Genomic DNA, 25,029 nt, shown 5'->3' with positions numbered 1-25,029 from the left:
CTCTCCCTCCCCCCTCTCTCTCCCTTCCCCCCTCTCTCTCCCTTCCCCCCTCTCTCTCCCTTCCCCCCTCTCTCTCCCTTCCCCCTCTCTCTCCCTTCCCCCCTCTCTCTCCCTTCCCCCCTCTCTCTCCCTTCCCCCCTCTCTCTCCCTCCCCCCTCTCTCTCCCTCCCCCCTCTCTCTCCCTCCCCCCTCTCTCTCCCTCCCCCCTCTCTCTCCCTTCCCCCCTCTCTCTCCCTTCCCCCCTCTCCCCCCTCTCTCTCCCTTCCCCCTCTCTCTCCCTTCCCCCTCTCTCCCTCCCCCCCCTCTCTCTCTCCCCCCCTCTCTCTCCTCCTTTCTCCCCCCCCCCTCTCCCCCCTCTCTCCCCCCTCTAGGGTTTCCTCCAGGTGCTCCGGTTTCCTGCCGCAGTCCAAAGATGTGCAGGTTAAATGGCTTGGCCATGAGAAACTGTCCCTAAGTATCCAGGGATGTGTAGGTTAGGTGAAAGGGTTTTGGGAATAGGCCAGGCTTTGGTGGCGTGCTCTTTCAGAGGGTCTGTGCAGACTCGATGGGCTGAACGGCCTCCTCCTGCGCTGTCTGGATCCTACAATTCTATGTAACTTTGTACTTCTTCCTCGTAACTTCATTATTCCCCGTTTTGCCAATGTTGCCATTCCAAGTCTTATCTTACATTTCTCTGTGTAATGAAATGCTATCCACTTGCCTGGATGAGTGCAGCTCCAACAATATTCAGAAGCTCGATGCCATCCAGGACACAGCAGCCTATTTGATTGCTCCCCCTTCCACAAAGATTCAATCCCTCCACCACCGACAAACAGTAACAGCCGTGTACAAGATGCACTGCTGTAACTCACCAAGGTTCCTTAGGCAGCACCTTCCAAACCTACGACCACTACCATCTAGAAGGACAATAGCAGCAGATGTCACAGTCCCACTACCTGAAGGTTTCCCTCCAAGTTACTCACCAGAAATATTGCTGTGCCTTCACTGTTATTGAAGCAAAATCCTCAAACTCCGTCCCTAACAGCACTGTGGCTGACTACATTTCCGGGACTGTATGGTTCAAGAAGGCAGCTTACCACCACCTTCTGAAGGGCAACTAGGGATGGGCAATAAATGCTGTCCTCACCAGCGATGCCCATATCTTGGAAATGAATTTTTAAAAAAAATACCATTTTCATTTTTTCTAAATAGATGCTTTGCCAGTATCTATTTTCCATTCTTGTCCAGATCTTCCTGTGACATAGAAACAAAAGGCCATTTAATCCATCAAGCATGTTCCTCCATTTAATGAGATCTGTAACCGTGCTGTATACCCACCATTACCCAAAATACCTTGATTAACACAAATCTGTCAATCGCTGATATAAAATTACCTAATCTCTCATTAATTGATGTTTGCACAAGAGAGAAAATTGCTTCCACTTTCCCCAGTTTATTTGATGCAATACGTCAATTTTAACCTTTTAATGCTGTTTTAAATACAACATTTCAAACAACTATTGCATCCACTGTCTTCTCATCAGTATTCTCTACATACGATTCCATTTTATTTATTCCCCCTTTGGCTAAATAGTTTCTGCATGAATATTTCCATGAACAAATTCACCCTTCACTTTTCCTGGGCCTTCATCTAAATACCTCATCATTTACTTTTTTGGAGAAGGTTGCCAAGGCAGTTGCACGCTCCTCACAGAAGAGCTCCCATCTGTCCCAGTGTCCGTGCCAATGCCGAACAGAGCGGAGGGAGCTCCTCTCCTGTCGCCACTTCTTATCCAAGCATTAGTTTCCCTAATCTTGCCATTCTACCGCATGCATGGGAATGTAAATCCGAGATTACCACCTGCAAAGTTCTGATCTTCTGCCTGTTTCTCAATCGCTACACAATTTTCAGGACTTCAGACCTCTCTCTGCTCACATTATTGACGTCCACAGGGGCCACAGTAACTGATTGCTGTCTTTTTTTCCCCCCACAATCTTTCCCAGTTGGGACAATATTGAAATATCCAAGCACCAAGGAGTCAACAAAACGCCCATCTAACTTATAATTGACCGACAATTCGGTGTCAGCTGAACTGCGGTTGCAAAAGTTTTGCTGAGTAGAATTCACAAGGATCGTTAGTTCCACTGCTTGCTGCTCCTCAAGGTCTTGTGCCAGCCAGGGTGACCCTTGAATGGGATCGCACTGTGTTCACTAGAAACTTTCCACTAATGTGTTTTGTCAACATGGTTAACCACTTCCAACTTGTATATGCATACATTTCTCATTTAACTGGGCCCACTGTTGGTGTGCAGGCCTTGAGAGAACATTTATAGAATCGTATCGTGCTGAAGGAGGCCGGTCAGCCCATCATGCATGGGCTCTGTGGAGAACTGTCCAATTAGATATACCCTCCTACTCTTTTCCGTTGGCCCCTTTCACTTGATGTCCATTTGCCTTTTGAAAACCGCTATTGAATCTGCTTCCAGCATCCTTTTCACGCAGTGCATTCCAAATCATTTATTTATTTTAAAATAAATTTAGAGTACCCAATTAATTTTTTTCCCAATTAAGGGGCAATTTAACGTGGCCAATCCACCTACCCTGCACATCTTTTGGGTTGTGGGGGTAAAACCCACGCAGACACGGGGTAAATGTGCAAACATTCCTCGCCCCCTCCCAGCCGCCTCGCTTCCTCCTCGCCGCCTCCTTGCCGCCTCCTCCTCCCCCCCCCCCCCCCTCGCCGCCTCACTCTAACTCCGTGCTGTACCTGTCCTGGGAGTGTTTGATGGGGACAGTGTAGAGGGAGCTTTACTCTGTATCTAACCCCGTGCTGTAGCTGTCCTGGGAGGGATTGATGGGTACAGTGTAGAGGGAGCTTTACTCTGTATCTAACCCCGTGCTGTACCTGTCCTGGGAGTGTTTGATGGGGACAGTGTAGAGGGAGCTTTACTCTGTATCTAACCCCATGCTGTATCTGTCCTGGGAGTGTTTGATGGAGACAGTGCAGAGGGAGCTTTACTCTGTATCTAACCCGGTGCTGTACCTGTCCTGGGAGTGTTTGATGGGGGACAGTGTAGAGGGAGCTTTACTCTGTATCTAACCCCGTGCTGTACCTGTCCTGGGAGTGTTTGATAGGGACAGTGTAGAGGGGCTTTGCTCTGTATCTAACCCCGTGCTGTACCTGTCCTGGGAGTGTTTGATGGGGACAGTGTAGAGGGAGCTTTACTCTGTATCTAACCCCGTGCTGTACCTGTCCTGGGAGTATTTGATGAGGACAATGTAGAGGGAGCTTTACTCTGTATCTAACCCCGTGCTGTAGCTGTCCTGGGAGGGATTGATGGGTACAGTGTAGAGGGAGCTTTACTCTGTATCTAACCCCGTGCTGTACCTGTCCTGGGAGTGTTTGATGGGGACAGTGTAGAGGGAGCTTTACTCTGTATCTAACCCCGTGCTGTACCTGTCCTGGGAGTGTTTGATGGGGACAGTGCAGAGGGAGCTTTACTCTGTATCTAACCCTGTGCTGTACCTGTCCTATCTGATGCAGGAGTTCCAAACATGTGCACAATTTCCATAGCTCTGAGGACCCTTCAGAGTCTTCAGAACTGTTGACAAAGGTAGAGGAGTCTAGAACTAGAGGGCATAGGTTTAAGGTGAGAGGGGAGAGATACAAAAGAGACGAGAGGGCAAATTTCTTCACGCAGAGGGTGGTGAGCGTCTGGAACGGGCTGCCAGAGGCAGTGGTAGAGGCGGGTACAATTTTGTCCTTCAAAAAGCAGTCAGACAGTTACATGGGCAGGGTGGGTATAGAGGGATATGGGCCAAATGTGGGCAAGTGGGACTAGCTTAGTGATAGAAACTGGGTGGCATGGACCAGCTGGGCCGAAGGGCCTGTGACTATGACCCTAAGCTATTTGCCCCATCTCGAGAATTTCATTCCCCCTCCACCCCCGCACTGCGCTCACTCCTGGGGCTGCACCAATTTGATGTGGGGTGCAGCCATTAATGACATGTTTCCCATTGCCTCACACGAGCGTCCATCCACCAGCATTAAAACAGAAGGTGAATCCAAATCAGGATATTTGATACAAAAGAATATGCTGGTAAATTATTTAAAATAAACTGCCTAACCATGAATTAACTTGGAGTATTCTCAAAGGCAGCACGGTAGCATGGTGGTTAGCATAATTGCTTCACAGCTCCAGGGCCCCAGGTTCGAGACCTGGCTTGGGTCACTGTCTGTGCGGAGTCTAACGTTCTCCCCGTGTCTGCGTGGGTTTCCTCCGGGTGCTCCGGTTTCCTCCCACAGTTCAAAGATGTGCAGGTTAGGTGGATTGGCCGTGATAAATTGCCCTTAGTGTCCAAAATTGCCCTTAGTGTTGGGTGGGGTTACTGGGTTACGGGGATAGGGTGGAGTTGTTGACCTTGGGTAGGGTGCTCTTTCCAAGAGCCGGTGCAGACTCGTTGGGCAGAATGGCCTCCTTCTGTACTGTAAATTCTATGATTCTGCATCATCTTGTAGAGGGGAGCCTGAGGTATCAGTTTACCCGAATCCTAATTTTTTTTTTCAATATATAAATTTAGAGTACTCGATTATTATTTTTTCCAATTTTGGAGGCAATTTATCATGGCCAATCCACCTAATCTGCACACCTTTGGATTGTGGGGGTGAAACCCCGCAGACACGGGGAGAATGTGCAAACAGCAGGGTAGCATGGTGGTTAGCATAAATGCTTCACAGCTCCAGGGTCCCAGGTTCGATTCCCGGCTGGGTCACTGTCTGTGTGGAGTCTGCACGTCCTCCCCCTGTGTGCGTGGGTTTCCTCCGGGTGCTCCGGTTTCCTCCCACAGTCCAAAGATGTGCGGGTTAGGTGGATTGGCCATGCTAAATTGCCCGTAGTGTCCTAATAAAAGTAAGGTTAAGGGGGGGGTTGTTGGGTTACAGGTATAGGGTGGATACGTGGGTTTGAGTAGGGTGATCATGGCTCGGCACAACATTGAGGGCCGAAGGGCCTGTTCTGTGCTGTACTGTTCTATGTTCTATGTTCTAAACTCCACACGGACAGTGACTCAGGGTCAGGATTTGAACCTGGGTCCTCAGCGCCGCAGTCCCAGTGCTAACCACTGTGCCACATGCTGCCCTCCGAATCCTAATTTAATGTTGTGGTTTTGTTTTACAGTGTGTGCTCTACTTGTGGGCTCTGAAAATTCTTTATTCAAATACATTGTTCCTGTTACGTGGGAATCATGAATGCCGACACCTCACAGAATATTTCACATTTAAACAAGAATGTAAGTAACTGTTAGCTTGCGTTGCATCGTTTCACAAAAGCTTTGTGCCTTGTATTCTGTAGCTGTATAATATTCAGGGTGGTTAACAATGACTCCACCATGTTCTGGGGTTTGCCCTGTGGTTTCTGCAAACTGGGATGACTGTACAGTTCTGCAGTTATGAAGATGGGCAAAGAGTAACACTGTGATATTTGCATGGAGTCTGGAATGTTGGACCTTCAGTCTCCGTAGCCCGGTCACAGAGACATTGAATTGAACAATTGTGATTTTAATTGTGAGCTGCCTTTTAATTTTTAATAGTTTTTTGCCTTTGACGTTTTATTGACAAGTTTGCTGATGCACAAACCCTCGGAAGGGGGCCGATTTCACGGCCAGTGCTCACTGATCCTCCAGCTCCTGCAGCTGGCGGGTTGCAGACTTTATCATGATGGCTGAGGTGGTGTGGTAGGGCCAAGGCTGAGGTGGTGTGGTAGGCCCCAGGCTGAGGTGGTGTGGTAGGCCCCAGGCTGAGGTGGTGCGGTAGGCCCCAGGCTGAGGTGGTGTGGTAGGCCCCAGGCTGAGGTGGTGTGGTAGGCCCCAGGCTGAGGTGGTGCGGTAGGCCCCAGGCTGAGGTGGTGTGGTAGGGCCAAGCTGAGGTGGCGTGGCGGGCCCCAGGCTGAGGTGGCGTGGCGGGCCCCAGGCTGAGATGGCGTGGTAGGCCCCTGGCTGAGGTGGCGTGGCGGGCCCCAGGCTGAGGTGGCGTGGCGGGCCCCGGGCTGAGGTGGTGTGGCAGGCCCCGGGCTGAGGTGGCGTGGCGGGCCCCGGGCTGAGGTGGCATGGCAGGCCCCAGGCTGAGGTGGTGTGGTAGGCCCCAGGCTGAGGTGGTGTGGTAGGCCCCGGGCTGAGGCGGCGTGGCCGGCCCCGGGCTGAGGTGGCGTGGCCGGCCCCGGGCTGAGGTGGCGTGGCCGGCCCCGGGCTGAGGTGGCGTGGCCGGCCCCGGGCTGAGGTGGCGTGGCCGGCCCCGGGCTGAGGTGGCGTGGCGGGCCCCGGGCTGAGGTGGCGTGGCGGGCCCCGGGCTGAGGTGGCGTGGCGGGCCCCGGGCTGAGGTGGCGTGGCCGGCCCCGGGCTGAGGTGGCGTGGCGGGCCCCGGGCTGAGGTGGCGTGGCGGGCCCCGGGCTGAGGTGGCGTGGCGGGCCCCGGGCTGAGGTGGCGTGGCGGGCCCCAGGCCCAGGATCCTCCAGCCACTGTTTCCGTGCAATGCCTGATACCGGCTGCCCTTTACTTCACCTTTGTTTTCCCACAGAAGGCGCAGGTGTATTTCGCGTGCTGACTGATCTCTCGAGCGTCTTCACCATTTTGTGGAGTGAGGCTCCGTATCGGGTTCCGTATTTCCTCACAATTCCCACTTTCTTGGTGTGCTCCGCCATCTTCCCAGGTGGAGCAGGCGTGAGCTAACTTTTAAGTTGAAGGGAAAGTATCTCCAACATCCTCAAGTTGGTATTAGCCACACTGGAATGCTCGTGCCTCCCAGTCCAATGTTCCAGGACCTCCTTCTATTCTGGTCTTCGTGGCACTCTGGAAAAGCAGCAGTTACTGGTGATTAGCACTGCAGATGGAATGCTTTGGAGTCATGGGTTTGTTTATCCTGATGGGGGAGACATGTTTCTTCCGACATGCTACGAAGAATATTGTTGAATTGGTTAGTGGTTAGTCTCACACAAGACGGGTAGGATCTGTAATGGTGGCAGAGACGTCCCCACTCCTGGCCCTTGTGCCTGAGCAGGTGGGTGGCGAAATCTGGCACATTTTAGTTGGGTGAGGGCAGAATCGAGCTCGGGCTGCGAGAGATGCCTTGCAGTCGAGTGGAGACCAGTTCCCATTGTCCCATCTCCTATGTGGGAAAGACCTTGGGATGCTGGAGGGTAGCTGGAGCCTGGGTAGCTGTATCACTGAAACAAATGAATGCCAGGGGCAGGAGGAAGGGAAAAGGTGCACAGGTCGTTGTCTCGTCTTGGGGTTACAATAACAGTGGGAGTTGTTAATGTCGGAATCACACTGCAGTGGAGTACATGCAGACTCGATGGGCCGAAAGGCCTAATTCTGCTTCTGTGTCGTATGGCCTTATGCTTCAAGTTGTTAGCTGAGAGCAACTATCCTCAGCTGAGGAAAGATTAGGAAATGATTGTGTAAAAGTATAAAAGCCAGTTCACACTGGCTGTTGAAGGGAACGAGGAAACTGCACCATTACCCTGCTGTTTTAGAAATAAAGTGGGCTTCGGTGGGGGGGCAGCAAGGTGGCGCAGTGGCTCGCACTGCTGCCTCACGGCGCCGAGGTCCCAGGTTCGATCCTGGCTCTGGGTCACTGTCCGTGTGGAGTTTGCACATTCTCCCCTGTGTCTGCGTGAGCCGCACCCCCACAATCCAAAAGATGTGCAGGGTAGGTGGATTGGCCAGGCTAAATTACCCCTTAATTGGAAAAATGAATTGGGTACTCTAAAATTTAATTTTTTAAAAATGTATGATCCGTGACTCTCGGAAGCTGGAGGCCTCTGCTTGGGAAGCAAGCAAATCCTATGGGATAATTCGACGGAGGGGGAATAGGGATGAAAGTTTGCCCACGGTAAATATGAATGTTTAATTGTCTAGTTATTTAGTTGGCAGCAAAGGCAAGACCAGAATATTAATCCACATTTCTTTTCAAATAGGTAAAATCAAATATTCAGAAAGAGTGTACGACGCATGTATGGATGCTTTTGACTGCCTGCCGCTTGCTGCACTTCTGAATCAGCAGTTTCTTTGTGTTCACGGAGGGCTTTCGCCAGAAATTCATAGTTTAGAAGATATTAGAAAAGTAAGTATTTTATGGAAATGTTTCTATCCCTGATGTAATTGGCTGTTGGGAGTGGACGCCTTTCAGGCAGGGATGAGGAGGAATTGTCTTAGGATGTGTGCAGAAATGTCCGAGTTGGGTTACGGATATAGGGTGGATACGTGGGTTTGAGTAGGGTGATCATTGCTCGGCACAACATCGAGGGCCGAAGGGCCTGTTCTGTGCAGTACTGTTCTATGTTCTATGCCTCTTTCCAGAGCACTCGCTCAAAGTGAGGGTTCGGGAGATGGAGGCTCCGGGAGGGAAATAGTGTGCGAGAGGGAGTTTATATGTGGGAGGGCCCGGGGGGGGGGGGGGGGGGGGGGGGGGGGGGGGGGCCTGTGAGCACGACCAAGGCCATGAGTGGGACGACTGGAGAGAGTGAGGGAGGTGATGAGTGGGAGAGACACCAGGTTTGAGTGATGGAAAGGTGGAAGGGACATGGCAAGCGGCAGGGTGTTGACACATGGAAGAGGGACTGAGAGTGGGGCAGTGAAATGAAATGAAAAATGAAAATCGCTTAATGTCACGAGTAGGCTTCAATGAAGTTACTGTGAAAAGCCCCTAGTCGCCACATTCCGGCGCCTGTCCGGAGAGGCTGGTACGGGAATCGAACCGTGCTGCTGGCCTGCTTGGTCTGCTTTAAAAGCCAGCGATTTAGCCTGGTGAGCTAAAACCAGCCCCTGGTGGGAGGCGTGGGTGAGTGGCTTAGGAAGTGAGTTTGATGTGGCACGTGGGAGGGCCAGCGAGTAGGAGGAGCTGGGAGTAAGGGGGGCAGCAGCAAGCAGGGAAATCGGAGTGAGGATCTTGGCCTTTAGGGGGATAGGGAGGGAGGTGGCAAACAGGAGGGTAGGTGAGCAGGAGAGACGGCAAGCGGGAAGCAAGTTATTCAGAGTTCGTAACTGCATACTTGGTGTACTGTGCACAATTACTGATATGATTCAATTTTGTAATCATTATTTGTGTTTTATATACTAAGATACATTTTTGAAGGAATAAATCGCAGTTAAATATTTTTAAAATTTCACTTGCTGTGTGATCAAAATTTCCCAATATCCCAATTATTTTTTGGGCCATGTTATTTTTCTAGTGAATATCACTGCTCAGTTTCCACATGTAGACAGATGGCACCCAGTTCTGTCTCTTTAAACCCCCCCTTAGACTGCATAACTTCATTGTGTTGACAGCTTGCTGCCTGACACCATGTTGAGCATAAGTCAGACATTCTGCCAAACCTGCACTGCCCACATGCCATGCCTGCCGTGACCCACTGACCATTACTAAATGTTGTCTACAAATCTTGCCTGTCTGACCCTGCAAACCGACGAACCCCATGTCCCATTCTGTTCTCTTCAGTCCCAACAGATCTTTTGCTTCAGTTCACATCGATGGAAGAGCCTACAGACCTGAGCCCTGACAGCACTACATCTTCCTGAAAACCCTCACCTTTGTTCCACAATCTGTCTCTAAAGGCCTTTTCAAAGCTTGCCTTTCTGATACCGCTTTGTTCAACAATGCTAGGCAGCTTTTCTTCTCTGAAAAGCATCTTGGGGCATTGCCTACAATAAAAATACTCATCATCGATGTAGAAGGTTGGCATGGCTACCCGCTGTCACGTGATCTCTTACATGGGCGGTAGCACAGTGGTTAGCACTGTTGCTTCACAGCGCCGGGGTCCCGGACCGATTCCCGCTTGGGTCACTGTCTGTGTCGTGTCTGCGTGGGTTTCCTCCGGGTGCTCCGGTTTCCTCCCACAAGTCCCGAAAGACGTGCTGTTAGGTAATTTGGACATTCCGAATTCTCCCTCTGTGTACCCGAACAGGTGCCGGAGTGTGGCGACTAGGGGCTTTTCACAGTAACTTCATTGCAGTGTTAATGTAAGCCAATAATAAAGACCTGTCTAACTTCCTTCTCTCCTCACTGCCCCCGACGTGACCAACGTTGGGATCTATTCCCCCCCCCCCCAAACGACTGTCAGTCAAGTTACCATTGGATCCATCCTTCCTCGCTGTGCAGGCACCGCCCCAGCCCAGCCATATAGAACTTGCCCCCAGGTTAAAAATCCAGGTTTTGGTCAGTTTTGTTTTTGGGCTTATCCAGTCTGGGAAGTGTTGCCTATTCAGAATCCCTCCAGTGCAGGAGGATGCCATTCGGCCCATCGAGTCTGCACCGCCCCTCTGAAAGAGCACCCGACCTACGCCCACTCCCCCTCCCTGTTCCCGTGACCCCACCCAACCATAGGACGCCAAGGGGCAATTTAGCATGGCCAATCCACCTAACCCGCACATCTTTGCACTTGTATCAGTTGAAGTTGTCGTGTTTGATAAGTGCCATTGACACTCTCATTTTCCTGGCTTGTCTCTTCACAGTTAGATAGGTTTAAGGAGCCACCAGCATTCGGGCCAATGTGTGACTTGTTGTGGTCGGATCCTTCGGAGGATTTTGGAAATGAGAAAACACAAGAACACTTCAGTCATAATACAGTGCGAGGATGCTCCTATTTCTACAGGTGCTGTTTGTGGGCAGGTGCACGGCTTTGTCAGTGTGCATTCAATTTCAGCTTTCTAACATTTTAAATGGATATTAATTGGAAATCTTTGTGTTTCAGTTACCCAGCTGTTTGTGAATTTTTACAACACAATAATTTGCTATCAATAATTCGAGCCCACGAGGCCCAGGATGCAGGGTGAGCTACACTGAATTAAACCATTTTCATTGCAGTGACACAAGTCGTATGTTTTGTTTCAAGTTTTGCTGGAAGATGAAGGAGGATCATTGAACTGTGGTTTTGTAATTCACAATATGTGAAAGTGATGTGTCGGAATGTTCCTGTATTGCTGTGTGGTTTTCGATTGATGCTGCCGACTTGAAAAATGAAATGAAAAACGAAAATCGCTTATTGTCACGAGTCGACTTCATTGAAGTTACTATGAAAGCCCCTAGTCGCCACATTCCGCCGCCTGTCCGGGGAGGCTGTTACGGGAATTGAACCGTGCTGCTGGCCTGCTTGGTCCGCTTTAAAGCCAGCGATTTAGCCCAGTGAGCTAAACAGCCCCTGAATGAATTGACTTGAATGAATTCTCCTATAACCTGGTATTCGACACAGCTGAAAACATGGTACAGTCATCGGTCTATGCTCGGGAACTCGCAGCTTGGGTGTGGTTTAAAGCATGGAAACAGGCCTTTCGGCCCAACTTGTCCGTGCTGCCCAGTCTTTACCACTAAGCTAGTCCCACTTGCCCGCATTTGGCCCATATCCTTCTATACCCATCTTACCCATATAACTGTCTAAATGCTTTTTAAAAAAATCAAAATTATACCCACTTCTACTACTACCTCTGGCTGCTCGTTCCAGACACACTCCACCTTCTGTGTGAAAAAATTGCCCCTCTGGACCCTTTTGTATCTCTCCTCTCTCACCTTAAATCCATGCCCTCTAGCTTTAGGCTCCCATGCTGTTGGGAAAAGATGTTGATTATCTACCTTACCTATGGCCCTCATTATCTTCTAGATCTCTATAAGATCACCCCTAAGCCTCCCACGCTCCATGAAAAATGTCCCAGCCTATCCAACCTCTCCTTATAACTCAAACTATCAAGTCCCGGTAGCGTCCTAGGAAATCTTTTCTGCACTCTTCCTTGTTTAATAATATCCTTTCTATAATAGTGTGACCAGTACTGTACAGTGTTCCAAGTGTGGCCTCACTAATGTCTTGTGCAACTTCACGTGGAATGGTTTGTGCTGGACTGCGATGCCCTTTAAGTGGAATACCCTGCTAAGACCCAGTACAAAGCCTCACACATAGAAATGGCCACATGGATTTGCAGAATCTGTGGAGCTATATCCAGACGTTGGAGCGTTTGATTCTCAAGCTCACGGCCACATTACGACTGGAAAATTCATATCACAAGATCATGCATCCATACTTAGTGGCGATGATCAGCTTGAAATTCCTGACCACGCGAAAGTGTACATCCGATACAGAGGAGCTATCAGAATTACCTTGATGTCTAGAGTTTGCAATAGATCGGGTAGTGAAGAACAGCACAGTGGTGTCGCTCCCAACACTTATTTTCATTTACCTGTTTAAAATGCAGAGAGGACCTTGTAATAGGAATCATCAAAAGTAATATGATTGGGTTTCAGACCTGTAGTAGCCACGGGGTTAGCTGGGTTCAGGTTGATATAACTCAGTCTGTCAGCCTTGACTGGGTTTAGTTTATTATAGCATCTCTTAATCCAGCAGTTAGTTGGAGGATCGTGTTACACGTAGTCTACTGTAGTTTGGATAGCGTTTAACTGGCAGTCATCTATTCAAGTCTTGGATATTGGTTGAAAGGTATGCAACCTCTCCTCTGGAAATTAGCTTCCCTGGGCTGTCCTGCCTGAAGTGGCTGATTACTGCATCATCAACTAGCCCGTTACAATCCATGTATGTCCTTCAAGAATGTCTGTTACTGAGTTGTCGTGATTGCTACACCTCTCGCTTTTTAGTGCTTTCCAATTACCTTGTCTTTTTCTGTTAGTCTTTTTGGCCCTTTTCGTGCCTAAAATTTAAGCTGTCTGGCTTAATCTCATCAAACCCTGAATTATTTTCCTTCTAATGAATCTTATCAACAAGGTGGTTACCAGCTCCTTGGGCTCCAGGATCCATTAAAGTTCACTACCCCGGGTAGAGTGAAGACGTTTCACTATCCCTACACATCCCCAATGCTGTCAGTCAGAAATTGCAGCTGTGAATTATTATTACAGATGTCACTCGAGCTCAAGTCCGTGGTCCTTTGGTGTCGCCGTTGGGGATCAGGGTAACCGTGATCGCTGCTTTTCTGTTTATTCTTGGCTGTTCTCCACTGGCTGTCACAGTGCTCCAGCGCAGGAGTTTATCTGATATGGCCTGTCATCAGAAACTGATCCTCAGGATTTGATACTTTGCATGGGACTGCATAGGGAGTCCTCGCGCTTGTCCCCTGTAACTTCAAAGAGCCTCGGAAACCCAGGGAGTAACATAAACTGCTTTAATTTTGAGTTTCGGATCTGCTTGTCCAGAGGTATGGCGATGTTCAGCCATTTGCTTGAGTTCCTTAGTTTAATTAATTAAATAAATAAACAAACTGTGCTTTTTAAGAATCTTTCCATATTGAGCAAGGTGTAATTTTTAGCCTTGTTCAAGCTAATGCAATAATTTTTTTTACAGTAGTATTAATGGCTACTAGAGAATACATATGGGAAAACCTGATGAAGATTTCACCACTGAATTAATCAATCTTTGCAAGAGTGGTAACGAGCTCTTGGATCCCATTAGTAACACTGAAGTAGGAAAAATGAATAACTCGACCAATTTTAGGGGTTCTGGTGCATTTCCAGACAGTGGTGTAATTTAAATCTCCTGGAGTTGGGTATATAACACGTCTGAATTTCTGATAATGTAGCTCAGAAATCAAATATGTTGCACATGATGCATAACTTGGCTGATTAAGCAAAGTATCCTTTTCATTTTCAACAATTATTTTTGGCATGATGTGCACTTGTGTGTTACTCAGTCACCCTTCAATAGTATAAAGCGATTCCAAAACCCATCATATGTGCAACCCTTTGGTATATGCAAACTTGGGGCGCCATAGGGCAGCACGGTGTCGCAGTGGGTTAGCCCTGTTGCCTCACTGCCGGGTGCCAGGTTTGATCCCAGCTCTGGTCACTGTCCGTATGGAGTTTGCACATTCTCCCTGTGTTTGTGTGGGTTTCGCCCCCACACCCCAAAAGATGTGCAGGCTAGGTGGATTGAAATGAAATGAAATGAAAATCGCTCATTGTCACAATTAGGCTTCAACGAAGTTACTGTGAAAAGCCCCTAGTCACCACATTCCGGCGCCTGCTCGGGGAGGCTAGTACGGGATTCGAACCGTGCTGCTGGCCTGCCTTGGTCTGCTTTAAAAGCCAGCGATTTAGCCCAGTGTGCTAAACCAGGCCCTAAATGGATTGGCCACACTAAATTGCCCCTTAATTGGAAAAAATTAATAGGGTACACTAAATTTATTTTAAAAACTTGAGCTCCATCATATCTGTAATTCCATAGCATGCACAGTCATGTCACGCAAAGCAAATCAACTGTGCACCATAACGCAACTGATGAGTATTTACAGAGGAATGAAAATTTCATTCAAATGGTCAGACTTAGAATCACAAAGTAAGCATGCAGAAATGAAAATTAAAAGCATAAACTGACCAGGTTTATTCTGTGAACAACTGTGCCCCAACAGATCAATAGTTTGGACCCCACTCTGTCCCAAATTGGATTTAGCCAAGTTGGATTTTTCAGCCCTGCTCTAATTGGCTAAGTTTTCCTAGTTCTTCCGAGGCGGCGTGTGAGCTGAATGAGAAAAGAACACGCTGGGTCACTTCCTTGATGTATTCCCACTTCCAAGTGGTTTTGCCAGATGTGGGGTCAAATTGACACTGGTTACCCAAGAGGGGTTATTGGGTTACGGGGATAAGATGGAAGTGAGGGCTTAAGCGGGTTGGTGCAGACTCGATGGGCCGAATGGCCGCCTCCTGCACTGTATGTTCTGTGTTTAGCTCCAATGGTGACTGAACTAGAAATCAGGTCTCGACTTCGACTCAAGTTTGTGTTCAGCAATCACGTCTCCAACAACACCACAGTGCCACCTGTATCCCCTTTATATTTAGTGCAGCCTGTTAAACAATTAAAACCCCAATTTCAGGGAACATTAACTCTTTCCCAACAGACTGCCCTGGATTGCTGGTATCTGACCCCACTATAGTGGGACTCTTGCCATTATTGTGGGTTATCTCAGGCCAGAGATTTCAGTGCAAGAGTCAGGTTAATGCTGGCATGCTGCATTGTTAGAGGTATCTTCATTTGGCTGTCAAGTTAAACCAAGGTCTCATTTTACTCTTTCTATTAAGTAGGGGCGGCATGGTAGCACATGGTTAGCAATGTTGCTTCACAGCACCAGGGTCTCGGGTTCGATTCCCGGCTTGGGTCACTGTCTGTGAGGAGTCTGCGCGTTCTCCCCGTGTCTGCGTGGGTTTCCTCCGGGTGCTCCGGTTTCCTCCCACAAGTCCCGAAAGACGTGCTGTTAGGTGAATTGGATGTTCTGAATTCTCCCTCTGTGTACCTGAACAGGCGCCGGAGTGTGGCAACTAGGGGCTTTTCACAGTAACTTCATTGCAGTGTTAATGTAAGCCTACTTGTGACACTAATAAAAGATTATTGTAAAAAGGCTGTTGAGATTCCCTGTGTAATAATTGACTACACTTCAAAAGTACTGAATTGCTTTAAAGTGCTTAGGGATGTTTTGAGGTTCTGAAATATGCTGTATTATTTTTCTTTGGTCACCCAGTTCTGGTAATGTTCTAATAATTACAAGGCTAGTTTTATTATAGGTTTTAAATTCATTATGTAGTTAAATATGATTGTTTTCAATATTTTTGTTTTTACAGCTACAGAATGTACAGAAAAAGCCAAACCACTGGATTCCCATCATTAATTACAATATTTTCTGCACCAAACTATTTAGATGTCTACAATAATAAAGGTAAGTTCTTTGTACCTTATTTCATTGGTTTGTACCTTTTTTTCAAAGAAGAATCTTTCCTTTTTAGTTCAGCGTTGACAGAGCCACTTGCACATTGCTGTAAATTGAGTGCTCCTAGACAGTTGTCATCTTCACATCCAGAGCTTGTCACTAGAATATTTCATTGTAGGGGGGACATCATGACTTGACTGTACTCTCTCCCGCTCTCTCTCAAGCTGTGTGATAGTGATCAGTATCGGGAATCACCCCCACGACCCAAAGATGTGCATTGGAAACGCTAAATTGCTCCTTAATTGAAAAAAAAAAGGATTGGGTATTTCAAATTTAATTTAAAAAAATGAATAGGAGCTAATTCATGAATTACCCAGAGAATAATTGGCCAATGTACCTCTGTTTCACCTTTCGCAATACATTTACAGACTCGGCGCCTCAGAGTAAAGAACGAAGAACAATACAGCAAAGGAACAGGCCCTTCAGCCCTCCAAGCCTGTACCGGTCATGATACCAACGTGGGAAAACCCTCAGCACTTCCTATTGCCGTATCCCTCTATGCCCATCCTATCCATGTATTTGTCGAGATGCCTTTTGAACGCTGTTAATGTATCTGCTTCCACAACCTCCCCTGGCAACGCGTTCCAGGCACTCACCACCCTCTGTGTAAAAAACCTGCCTCGCACATCTCCTCTAAACTTTGCCCCACTGACCTTTAACCTACGCCCCCTGGTGACTGACCCCTCCACCCTGGGAAAGAGTGACACATTAAAAACAGTCCAAAATAAAGACTTTACCTCTTTGAAATGCCTCCCTCTATGCTACAGTGCCATGCTCAGTATATCACCGAGAGATTGTGTTTCATTTCAGCTGCTGTATTGAAGTATGAAAACAATGTGATGAATATTCGACAGTTCAACTGTTCTCCTCACCCCTACTGGCTGCCTAACTTCATGGACGTCTTTACGTGGTCGCTGCCGTTTGTCGGGGAAAAAGGTATAGCTATTGAACACTCATTTTGCTAAAGGTAAATTGAAAATATTAGCAAAGGTAAAAATTGAAACATGCGGCGCAGATGAAATCATAAATTAAACAAAATTATTTCTTATTGTGCAGTCACTGAGATGCTGGTTAACGTCCTCAATATCTGCTCTGACGATGAGCTCATGTCGGAGGGCGACGATGCATTTGACGGTAAGAGCTTTTCATTTCGTGTGCGGCGCAGTCCATTCATCAACGAGTGTTTAGGGTGTAAGAATTCTGAGAACATGTAACAGGCTGTGTATCAAAAGCACCGAATTTGTTATTTGTAGAGGTGTCTCTGCGTCAAACGTAATGCTTCCGTTGCGGAGATTGACGGGGTCGACGTAGAGCGGGCGTTTCCCCTTTCTCGAACATTCTCGAACGAGCGGTCATAGTTTTAGGCTAAGAGGTGGCAGATTTAAAGCAGAAATGAGGGAGGATTGCTTCAAAGAACAAAAGAACTACAGCACAAGGAACAGGCCCTTCGGTCCTCAAGGGGTGGTGAACGTGTGGAATTCTCTACCCCAGAAAGCGGTGGATGTCGGAACACTGAACACATTTAAGGAGGAGAGAGGTGTGTTTTTAATCAGTAGCGGGTTGAAGGGCTATGGGGAGCAGGCAGATGGGGCCGAGATGGGATTAGCCATGATCGTACTGAGTGGTGGAGAGGGCTCGAGGGGATGAATGGCCTCCTGCTTCTCGTTTGTGTGTTCCTGAGTGACGGCTTGAAAGAGAGCTTGGTGGACTTGCATTGGTTCTTTGTTAGTGGAGGCTGACTAGTTCCCTTCAGCTACCCAAGGAATTCTGACACCTTTTACCAGTCTTCCACCCACCTTTGAATTGTAGCCTCCACACTGTAGCTTGTCCCAAGCCTGGATGCCGCACTGATTCCCCCTTTGAAGGCGGTTATCACCTTGGCAAATTAGCTACCTCTGGACGGTATTTGAATCATTCAGCTCTGCAGAAGGGGAGCACAGTGAGCCACCCGTAGGTGAGAGAATGCAATGTAGAAAGACTGTGACAAAGTGATTGAGCTTCAAGCCTGGTCTAATGTTTAAACAGGTACAGCTGCAGCACGGAAGGAGATCATTCGGAACAAAATTCGAGCGATTGGCAAAATGGCCAGAGTATTCTCAGTGCTCAGGTGAGGGTTTCAATGTGGGGTTCCATTTAATAATCTTATCGGGCTCCTCTCTTGAGGTCGTCATAGAGTCACACAGTACAGAAGAGGCCCTTCGGCCCATCAAGCCTGACAAAACGACAAAACCTACTGTCCAACATTCGGCCCATAGCTTTGAATGTTTCAAGTGCTCATTCACAGACTTTTTCAAGTTTGTGGGGTTTCCTCAAAACCTCTCAGCAAACTGAAGGTTATAATCAGGGTCCTAATCTCTCTTTATGTGGCTCCATGCTAATCCATTTTATAAATCGGAGCATGGGTTCACAAGGTAAAAATGTCTCCCCACCTCCATCATGTCTTGGTGAGCAATTCGCCTACGAGGTGTGATCTTGAACGGGTTGCTCCTAAATTGATGACGTCTTGAGATAGCTGCGCTCTCAGTGCAAGCTTGACGAGGAAGGGAGCAATCGACCCGGCCCCTGTTCACAACCCGGTAGCGCCCTCTTCACATTTCTCCCTCCCCACCATCACTAGAAAATACACATTATCCAATGAGTTAATCGAACTTGACTGGATAGCCAAATGGCACTCGGGTGAAAACTGACCGTGTGGATGGAAATTTGACTCCAAAGCAATGGGAGGTGAAAACGAAAATGAAAATCGCTTATTGTCACGAGTAGGCTTCAATGAAGTTACTGTGAAAAGCCCCTAGTCGCCACATTCCGGCGCCTGTCCGGGGAGGCTGGTACGGGAATCGAACCGTGCTGCTGGCCTGCTTGGTCTGCTTTAAAAGCCAGCGATTTAGTCCAGTGAGCTAAACCAGCCCCTTGGAATTTAAATGACAGTTCCTCATCAAGTAACAGACCACGTTCCGTTTACATTTACGTCGGAATTTTATTTCCCTTGCTGTGCAATTCTGAATGCGTTCCCAATGTTCTACCTTCACAGAGAGGAGAGTGAGAGTGTGCTGACGCTGAAGGGATTAACTCCCACTGGAATGCTCCCAAGTGGCGTGTTGGCAGGAGGACGGCAGACCTTGCAAAGTGGTAATGATGCATTGCCTCTTCCTGTGCCTCAGGTGGATTGGGGCACGCCTCGCTGTTTCACTAGCACTGCACCTAATGCATGTTGGGACTTTGTGATGCTTTTTAGCTCTTGCCTCGGTGGCTGAACCCAAGTATAACGTTACGCGTAGCCTGGGTAATATGAATGCACGCTAACCAGGGTTTAGATATGAAAGCTAATATTGGTCATGTTTTTCTTCAATTAATTTTTATTTTTTCCGGCTTTTGCTCAGAGGTTCTTTTTAGGTCCTGGATTATTGATATTTTCAAAGAAGGTGGTTATTTCAGCAGAACTGTCCGTTGGTTGTGAATTCAGACATTTAAATATTTAAAACCCTATCACCAACACTCTGAACACCATTAGCTAAAGAGCCAGGCTGCATCTCATGTTGACCGTGACCATACGAAACCTGGTTAGAATGCGCACAATTGCAAGCCTCGCCCCGTACTGCAAACCCATTTTATTTATTGTCCGCCGTATCAGCCTTTTTCTTGGGGAGAGGAAGAAAATGAAGCACAGTAACCATGGAGCACACCTCATGAAATGACCCCGCAGTATTTGTGTTCTGTTCGCGTTTGTGTGTGCTGGTGTCTCTGCGCTGTCGGCTTGCTTTCAGACCGTGTACACCTGCCTTTCCTTCCTCTGCAGATGAAGCAGTCTCCTATGAGTCTGTCCTTCTCAGTGTTCGGTGTAGCTCTATGTCTGTATAACCGTCAGAAGCATCTCTGCAGGAATTGTGAAGCCTGTGTGTTAATGATTTATGTCGGCACCTTAGCTGGTTGCTTGTGCAAGTGTGAGTGTTTGAAATAGTGCTCAAATCTTTTGCAGTTATTCCCATTGAATGGGCGGAAACCCTTATCCCTGCATCGGCTCATGATCTAACTTCATTTGAGTGTGCATACTTGTTTTATTCCAAAATAAAAATAGTCTGTGCCATTCCAATGACAAACTGGTTTGATTGTAATACTTTGCAACACCGGGGCAGGGGGGAGAGAAAGCTGATTCCCAAAATATTTCTAAACTTCAGCGGGAACACAATTCAGAGTTTGTGAGTGTGTGTGTGCGTGCGTGTGCTCGTAAAACGTCTACGCTAATACTAGCCGCTCAACCAAAACTGTCCACCCTAATCCCATCTCCTTGTGCTAACCCATATCCTTTCATTTTTTTCCCCTGTTAAAATGCTGATCCAGTTTTGCTTTAAATTATTTTATAGCCGTTGCCTCATTAGCCACTTGTAAAATGTTCTGTGTTGTAATAACCTGAATGCAACAAATTATTCCGAGTTCTCCCTTTTGCCCCGTTGATATCTTCTGTGCCCCCCTCGTTAATTGATTCACGAGCCAGTAGTAGCAGTCTGTTATTTGTGTCACTCGCCTTTCATTGTGTTTTCAAATTTTTATTAGATTCTTCCCCTTGCCCTTTCCAAATGGAAAATGACACAGCTTCATAATAACCTCTCTCTGTACCATTCTTGCTGGACCCTATTGGTCAACCAAAGGTCTTGCTTTTATACAGGAACGTTGGATTTTTATTTGCCTTTTTTATGGTCTTTTCTATCTACAATCGTCACCAGTTAAAGGTCCGCACATTTGCTCGGTTACATCTTGTCAGTTCCTGCCATCTGGTCAGGATCTTGCGTTTTATTCCGCCATTTCTGAAAATGTATCGGTCTGCATTTCCCTGCACTAAATTACATCTGCCGTTTTATTTTCCTGCTCTGCGACCCCACCTGTGCTCTTACAACAAGTTTGCCTCGACGCCCAAGTTGGTATCATCAACAAACCTTGATAGGACTTCTCTTGTACCCTGCTCTCTGGTAAAATAATTAGCTATCGCAAATTCTGCCTCCTGTCCTCTTGCCAATGTTGTATCCTGACAGGCTCTAGTCCAGGGGTGGGCAAACTACGGCCCGCGGGCCGCATGCGGCCCGCCAAAGGTATTTCTGCGGCCCACCAAGTCATTAAAAAAAAATTTTTTTTTTTTAAAGAAATTTTTTTTTTTTTTTTATTTTTTTTTAAGGTTAATGGGGGGGGGGGGGGGGCTGTTGGGTTACTTACTGGTATAGGGTGGATACGTTGACTTGAGTAGGGTGATCATTGCTCGGCACAACGGCGAGGGCCGAAGGGCCTGTTCTGTGCTGTACTGTTCTATGTTCTATATGAGGCGCCCAGAATCATAACCGGGTGAAGTAATTATTTTACTTAATATACTATGCGGCCCTTTGTGAATTGTGAATTTCTGAATGTGGCCCTTGCACGGAAAAGTTTGCCCACCCCTGCTCTAGTCCAAGAATCGTTGATTTCATAGCAAATCTCTTGTGAAAAATACCTTCTGAAATTCATAGATATAACCACAACACTTGTGCTATTTTTTCACCTTACTTTTGTGAAGCACAGTCACCTGTCAGCAACATTTTTCAGTTTCCCCTGCCCAACCCTTGCCTTGCTAAGAGTTTACTACCCTTATCCCTTATTATGGGCTTTCAAAGTTTACCAACAACTGAGGTAAGATTAATGGTATATACTTCCTTGACTGAATGCTTTCCTGGTGGCAAATTATTGGTACTGTTAGATTACTCTGTCAGATTACTCTGATGCTTCACGTTTTGGTGGCATCTGCCCCTCTGTGAGCCCAAATATTTCATCCCAGTTCTAAGAATATGGTGAGTGCTCACAAAGCTGATTTCCTTCACTGAAAAAAAAAATGTCCAAATTACACTTGACTGGAATTCAAATGATCCATAAATTTGCACTTGCAATGAGAAACGACGTGTATCCCGTAGGACAGAAACGCTCATGATCAGACTGACACAGCTTCACAAGTGCACATTCCTAGATTCTGTGGACGTAAAATCAAAATTGGTTTCAAAACTGCAGCAATCGTCAATGGGGTTTCCTATTGAAGACGTCCCACACCGCAGGGGTGCGCTGCCATGCGGGGGGGTGGGGGGGGAGGTGAATCACAACAACCTGAAAATTCCGGCCCAGGTCTTTCTTCCAAATCCGTTTCCTATTTATACCGGTGTATACATGGAACAGTACAGCACAGAACAGGCCCTTTGGCCCTCGATGTTGTGCGGAGCATTGTCCGAAGCCAGGATCAAGCTATCCCACACCCTGACATTCTGGTGTGCTCCATGTGCCTATCCAATAACTGCTTGAAAGTTCCTAAAGTGCCCAACTCCACTATCACAGCAGGCAGTCCATTCCACACCCTAACCACTCTCTGAGTAAAGAACCTACCTCGGATATCCCTCCTATATCTCCCACCCTGAACCTTATAGTCATGACCCTTTGTAACAGCTACATCCACCCGAGGAAATAGTCTCTGAACGTCCACTCTATCTATCCCCTCATCATCCTCGTACAATGATTGGCAGCTTTTACTTGTCAGAATCAAATTGGTTTATTTAATCCTCGAGGAGACGGAAGATTTTGCACCTTGGTTCTTTCTCCTCTGACGAGGAGCTGCAATTAATTACTCGTCAGAGTTCCATGTAGGATTGATTCAACCTGCCTTAATGAAGCCTTCAGCAAACACTTGGAGATAACCCCACTCGGAGTAACATCTACTAACACCTCCTGGTTACACTACTATATAACAATGTACCCATCCTGACATTTCAAATGGGATATTACAGGTGTATAATTGATCTTGGCCAGTATTGTGACATGTGCTCATAGGAAATGGACAGTCTGGTTTCCACCAAGCTTGACTTTCTTTGCCGTTGAAATCAATGATTAAGTAGGCACCAATTCACTATGAACACATTCTGCACTAGTGGCAGAGGCCAATTTCATTCCCTGTCTCTCCCGCATGACCTTCAATTATTTTGTGGATGGAAGACAACACTTGGTAAGGTGAGGACAGGCACTATTGTTGGAGCTCCTTTATTTCACACGCAAATCAACAATTAAACTTAAGTACAATTTATCTTTGTTCAGTCATACGAAGTAATGAAAAGGCTGCACTTCCCTTTCGTCCGTCGCTGGACTTGGACAAACAAAGTGCTTGCATTCTAATCTCCTCTAGCGCTTCCTCACTGCCTGCATTCTAATCTCCTCCAGCGCTTCCTCACTGCCTGCATTCTAATCTCCTCCAGCGCTTCCTCACTGCCTGCATTCTAATCTCCTCCAGCGCTTCCTCACTGCCTGCATTCTAATCTCCTCCAGCGCTTCCTCACTGCCTGCATTCTAATCTCCTCCGCCTCCACCTTTCATTTTTCTTAAAACAGAAAGAAAGAGCAAATCTGTCTGGCTGCCTTTTCATCTCTCTCAACCCCTGCTGAACATGTGGAGCCAGTTATCCGTAAGACCACTCACTGGAGCATTGGCATGTCTTGTCAATTGGCAACACAGGCTAACTTGTTGCATTTTTGTGGTTTTGGGAGTGGGGAAGGTGAAACAACACCATGTTTAACCCATTAATGATACCACTTTAAAAAGGTTTATATATACAAGGTATACAGGACAAGAGACATTGCATCGGATTTTGTTTATTGTCACGTGTACCAAGGTACAGTGAAATGTATTTTTCTGCGAGCAGCTCAACAGATCATTAAGTACGTGAAAAGGAAATAAAAGAAAATAAATAATAGGGCAACACAAGGTACACAATGTAACTACATAGACACCGGCATCGGGTGAAGCATTCGGGGTGTATTGTTAAATGAGGTCAGTCCATAAGAGGGTCGTTTAGGAGTCGTGTGTGTTCTCAGACTTTTGTATCTCCTGCCCGATGGAAGAAGTTGGAAGAGTGAGTAAGCCGGGTGGGAGGGATCCTTGATTATGCTGCCCGCTTTCCCCAGGCAGCAGGAGGTGTAGATGGGGTCAATGGAGGTTCACATACTCAAATCTTTAAAGGTAGCAGGATAAGGAGGCAAACCCATTTTAAACATTAACAGTTTATTTATATGGCACCGTTAACATGAAGCACTCCACAGGAGCATCCGAAAAGACAATATGACAGAACCACGTAAGGAGCAGTTAGGTCAGGGAACCAAAAACTTGGTCAGACGAGTGCCTTAAAGGAGGAACGCGAGGTAGGGAGCCTTGGAGGTACCGGATGGTGTTAGAGCTGAAGGTCCAGGTAGCTGAAGGCATGGCCATCACTGGTGGAGTGATTAAAATCGGATGCTTGAGGTTAGAGAGCGGAAGGGTTGCCTTGGTTTTACAAACCAAAGCTTGGAGCTCAAAAGCAAAGAAGTTGTGCGAACCTTGATAATACACTGGTTAGGTCTTGTTCAAAACTTGGCACAGCGCTTCAGGAAGGATGTTCAAGGCGTCTGAGGGGAATAGACTTACTAGAACTTGACTGGGGAAGAGGAGGAGCACCAGTCTGTGGAGAAACTGAGTCTATGTTCCTTTGAGCAGAATTAATGCAATTCAAAAACATGAAATATTTTGATCAAGTAAATGTGGATAAACTGCTTCCGCTGGCAGGAAGGCAAGAAACAGAGGACACATTTAACATAAACAAACAAAATAACCAGAAGGGAGACTTATTTTGCGCAGTGAGCTGATGATGATTTGGAATAGACATTTTCAGTCAGCATGTGGGAACTCGTAATAGAGAATTGGATAAATCCTTAAAAAGGGGAAATTTCTCAGGGTATTGTGTAGGAATGGGACTAATTGCAAAGCTCCGACAGAGGAGCCGGCAGATGCAGGATGTGCCAAATGACCATCTCCAGCTTCATTTCAAAGTTCTCCTGGGCAGCTTGAGCATTCAGCTTTATAAAGTTTTAAAAAGTGGCCAAGAAACGACCTTCAACCATTACCTCCTGCCACTAAGCCAATTTTGGATCCCATTTGCCAAATTGCCCTGGATCCCGTGGGCTCTTAACCGCCTTGATATGTGTCCCACTCAGGACCTTGTTGAGATCCATGCAGACTATATCAACTCCACTGCCCTCATCTACACGCCTAGTCACCTCCTGGAAAAATTCAATCAAGTTTGTTAGACATGTTCCCTCCCTGACAAAGCCATGCTGACTATTCTCAATTCAATCCTCGCCTCGCCCAAGTGGAAATTCTGTCCCTCCGATTTTTCTCCAATAATTTCCCTGCCACTAACGTTAGACTCCCTTGCCTGTAATAACCTGTTTTCCGCCTCCTTCCTTTGAATAATGTCTTCCAGGTCCTCCAATCCTCTGGCA

General features: G+C 47.2%; 1 protein-coding gene and 1 non-coding gene across 2 annotated transcripts in view; both read left to right on the top strand.

The window, feature by feature from the left end:
* The window catches only part of LOC119956182 (serine/threonine-protein phosphatase 2B catalytic subunit beta isoform), a 102,999-nt gene that overhangs the window by 66,419 nt on the left and 11,551 nt on the right, over positions 1 to 25,029 (top strand). Inside the window, exons 4-12 of the mRNA XM_038783122.1 lie at positions 5,158 to 5,269; positions 7,954 to 8,099; positions 10,487 to 10,626; positions 10,726 to 10,803; positions 15,579 to 15,673; positions 16,535 to 16,660; positions 16,781 to 16,858; positions 17,750 to 17,831; positions 18,756 to 18,853. Of these exons, the coding sequence (XP_038639050.1) occupies positions 5,158 to 5,269; positions 7,954 to 8,099; positions 10,487 to 10,626; positions 10,726 to 10,803; positions 15,579 to 15,673; positions 16,535 to 16,660; positions 16,781 to 16,858; positions 17,750 to 17,831; positions 18,756 to 18,853 (955 nt within the window). The remainder of the gene's footprint in view (positions 1 to 5,157; positions 5,270 to 7,953; positions 8,100 to 10,486; positions 10,627 to 10,725; positions 10,804 to 15,578; positions 15,674 to 16,534; positions 16,661 to 16,780; positions 16,859 to 17,749; positions 17,832 to 18,755; positions 18,854 to 25,029) is intronic.
* Positions 5,383 to 5,519, top strand: LOC119956258. Its single transcript, XR_005458613.1, has one exon. It is a non-coding gene; the product is annotated as a small nucleolar RNA SNORA84 (small nucleolar RNA).

The sequence above is a fragment of the Scyliorhinus canicula genome, chromosome 22 (assembly GCF_902713615.1).
Source record: "Scyliorhinus canicula chromosome 22, sScyCan1.1, whole genome shotgun sequence".
Lineage (NCBI taxonomy): Eukaryota > Metazoa > Chordata > Chondrichthyes > Carcharhiniformes > Scyliorhinidae > Scyliorhinus > Scyliorhinus canicula.
The sequence above is the reverse complement of the archived record's forward strand: the minus strand, read 5'-3'. Positions and strand labels throughout refer to the sequence as shown.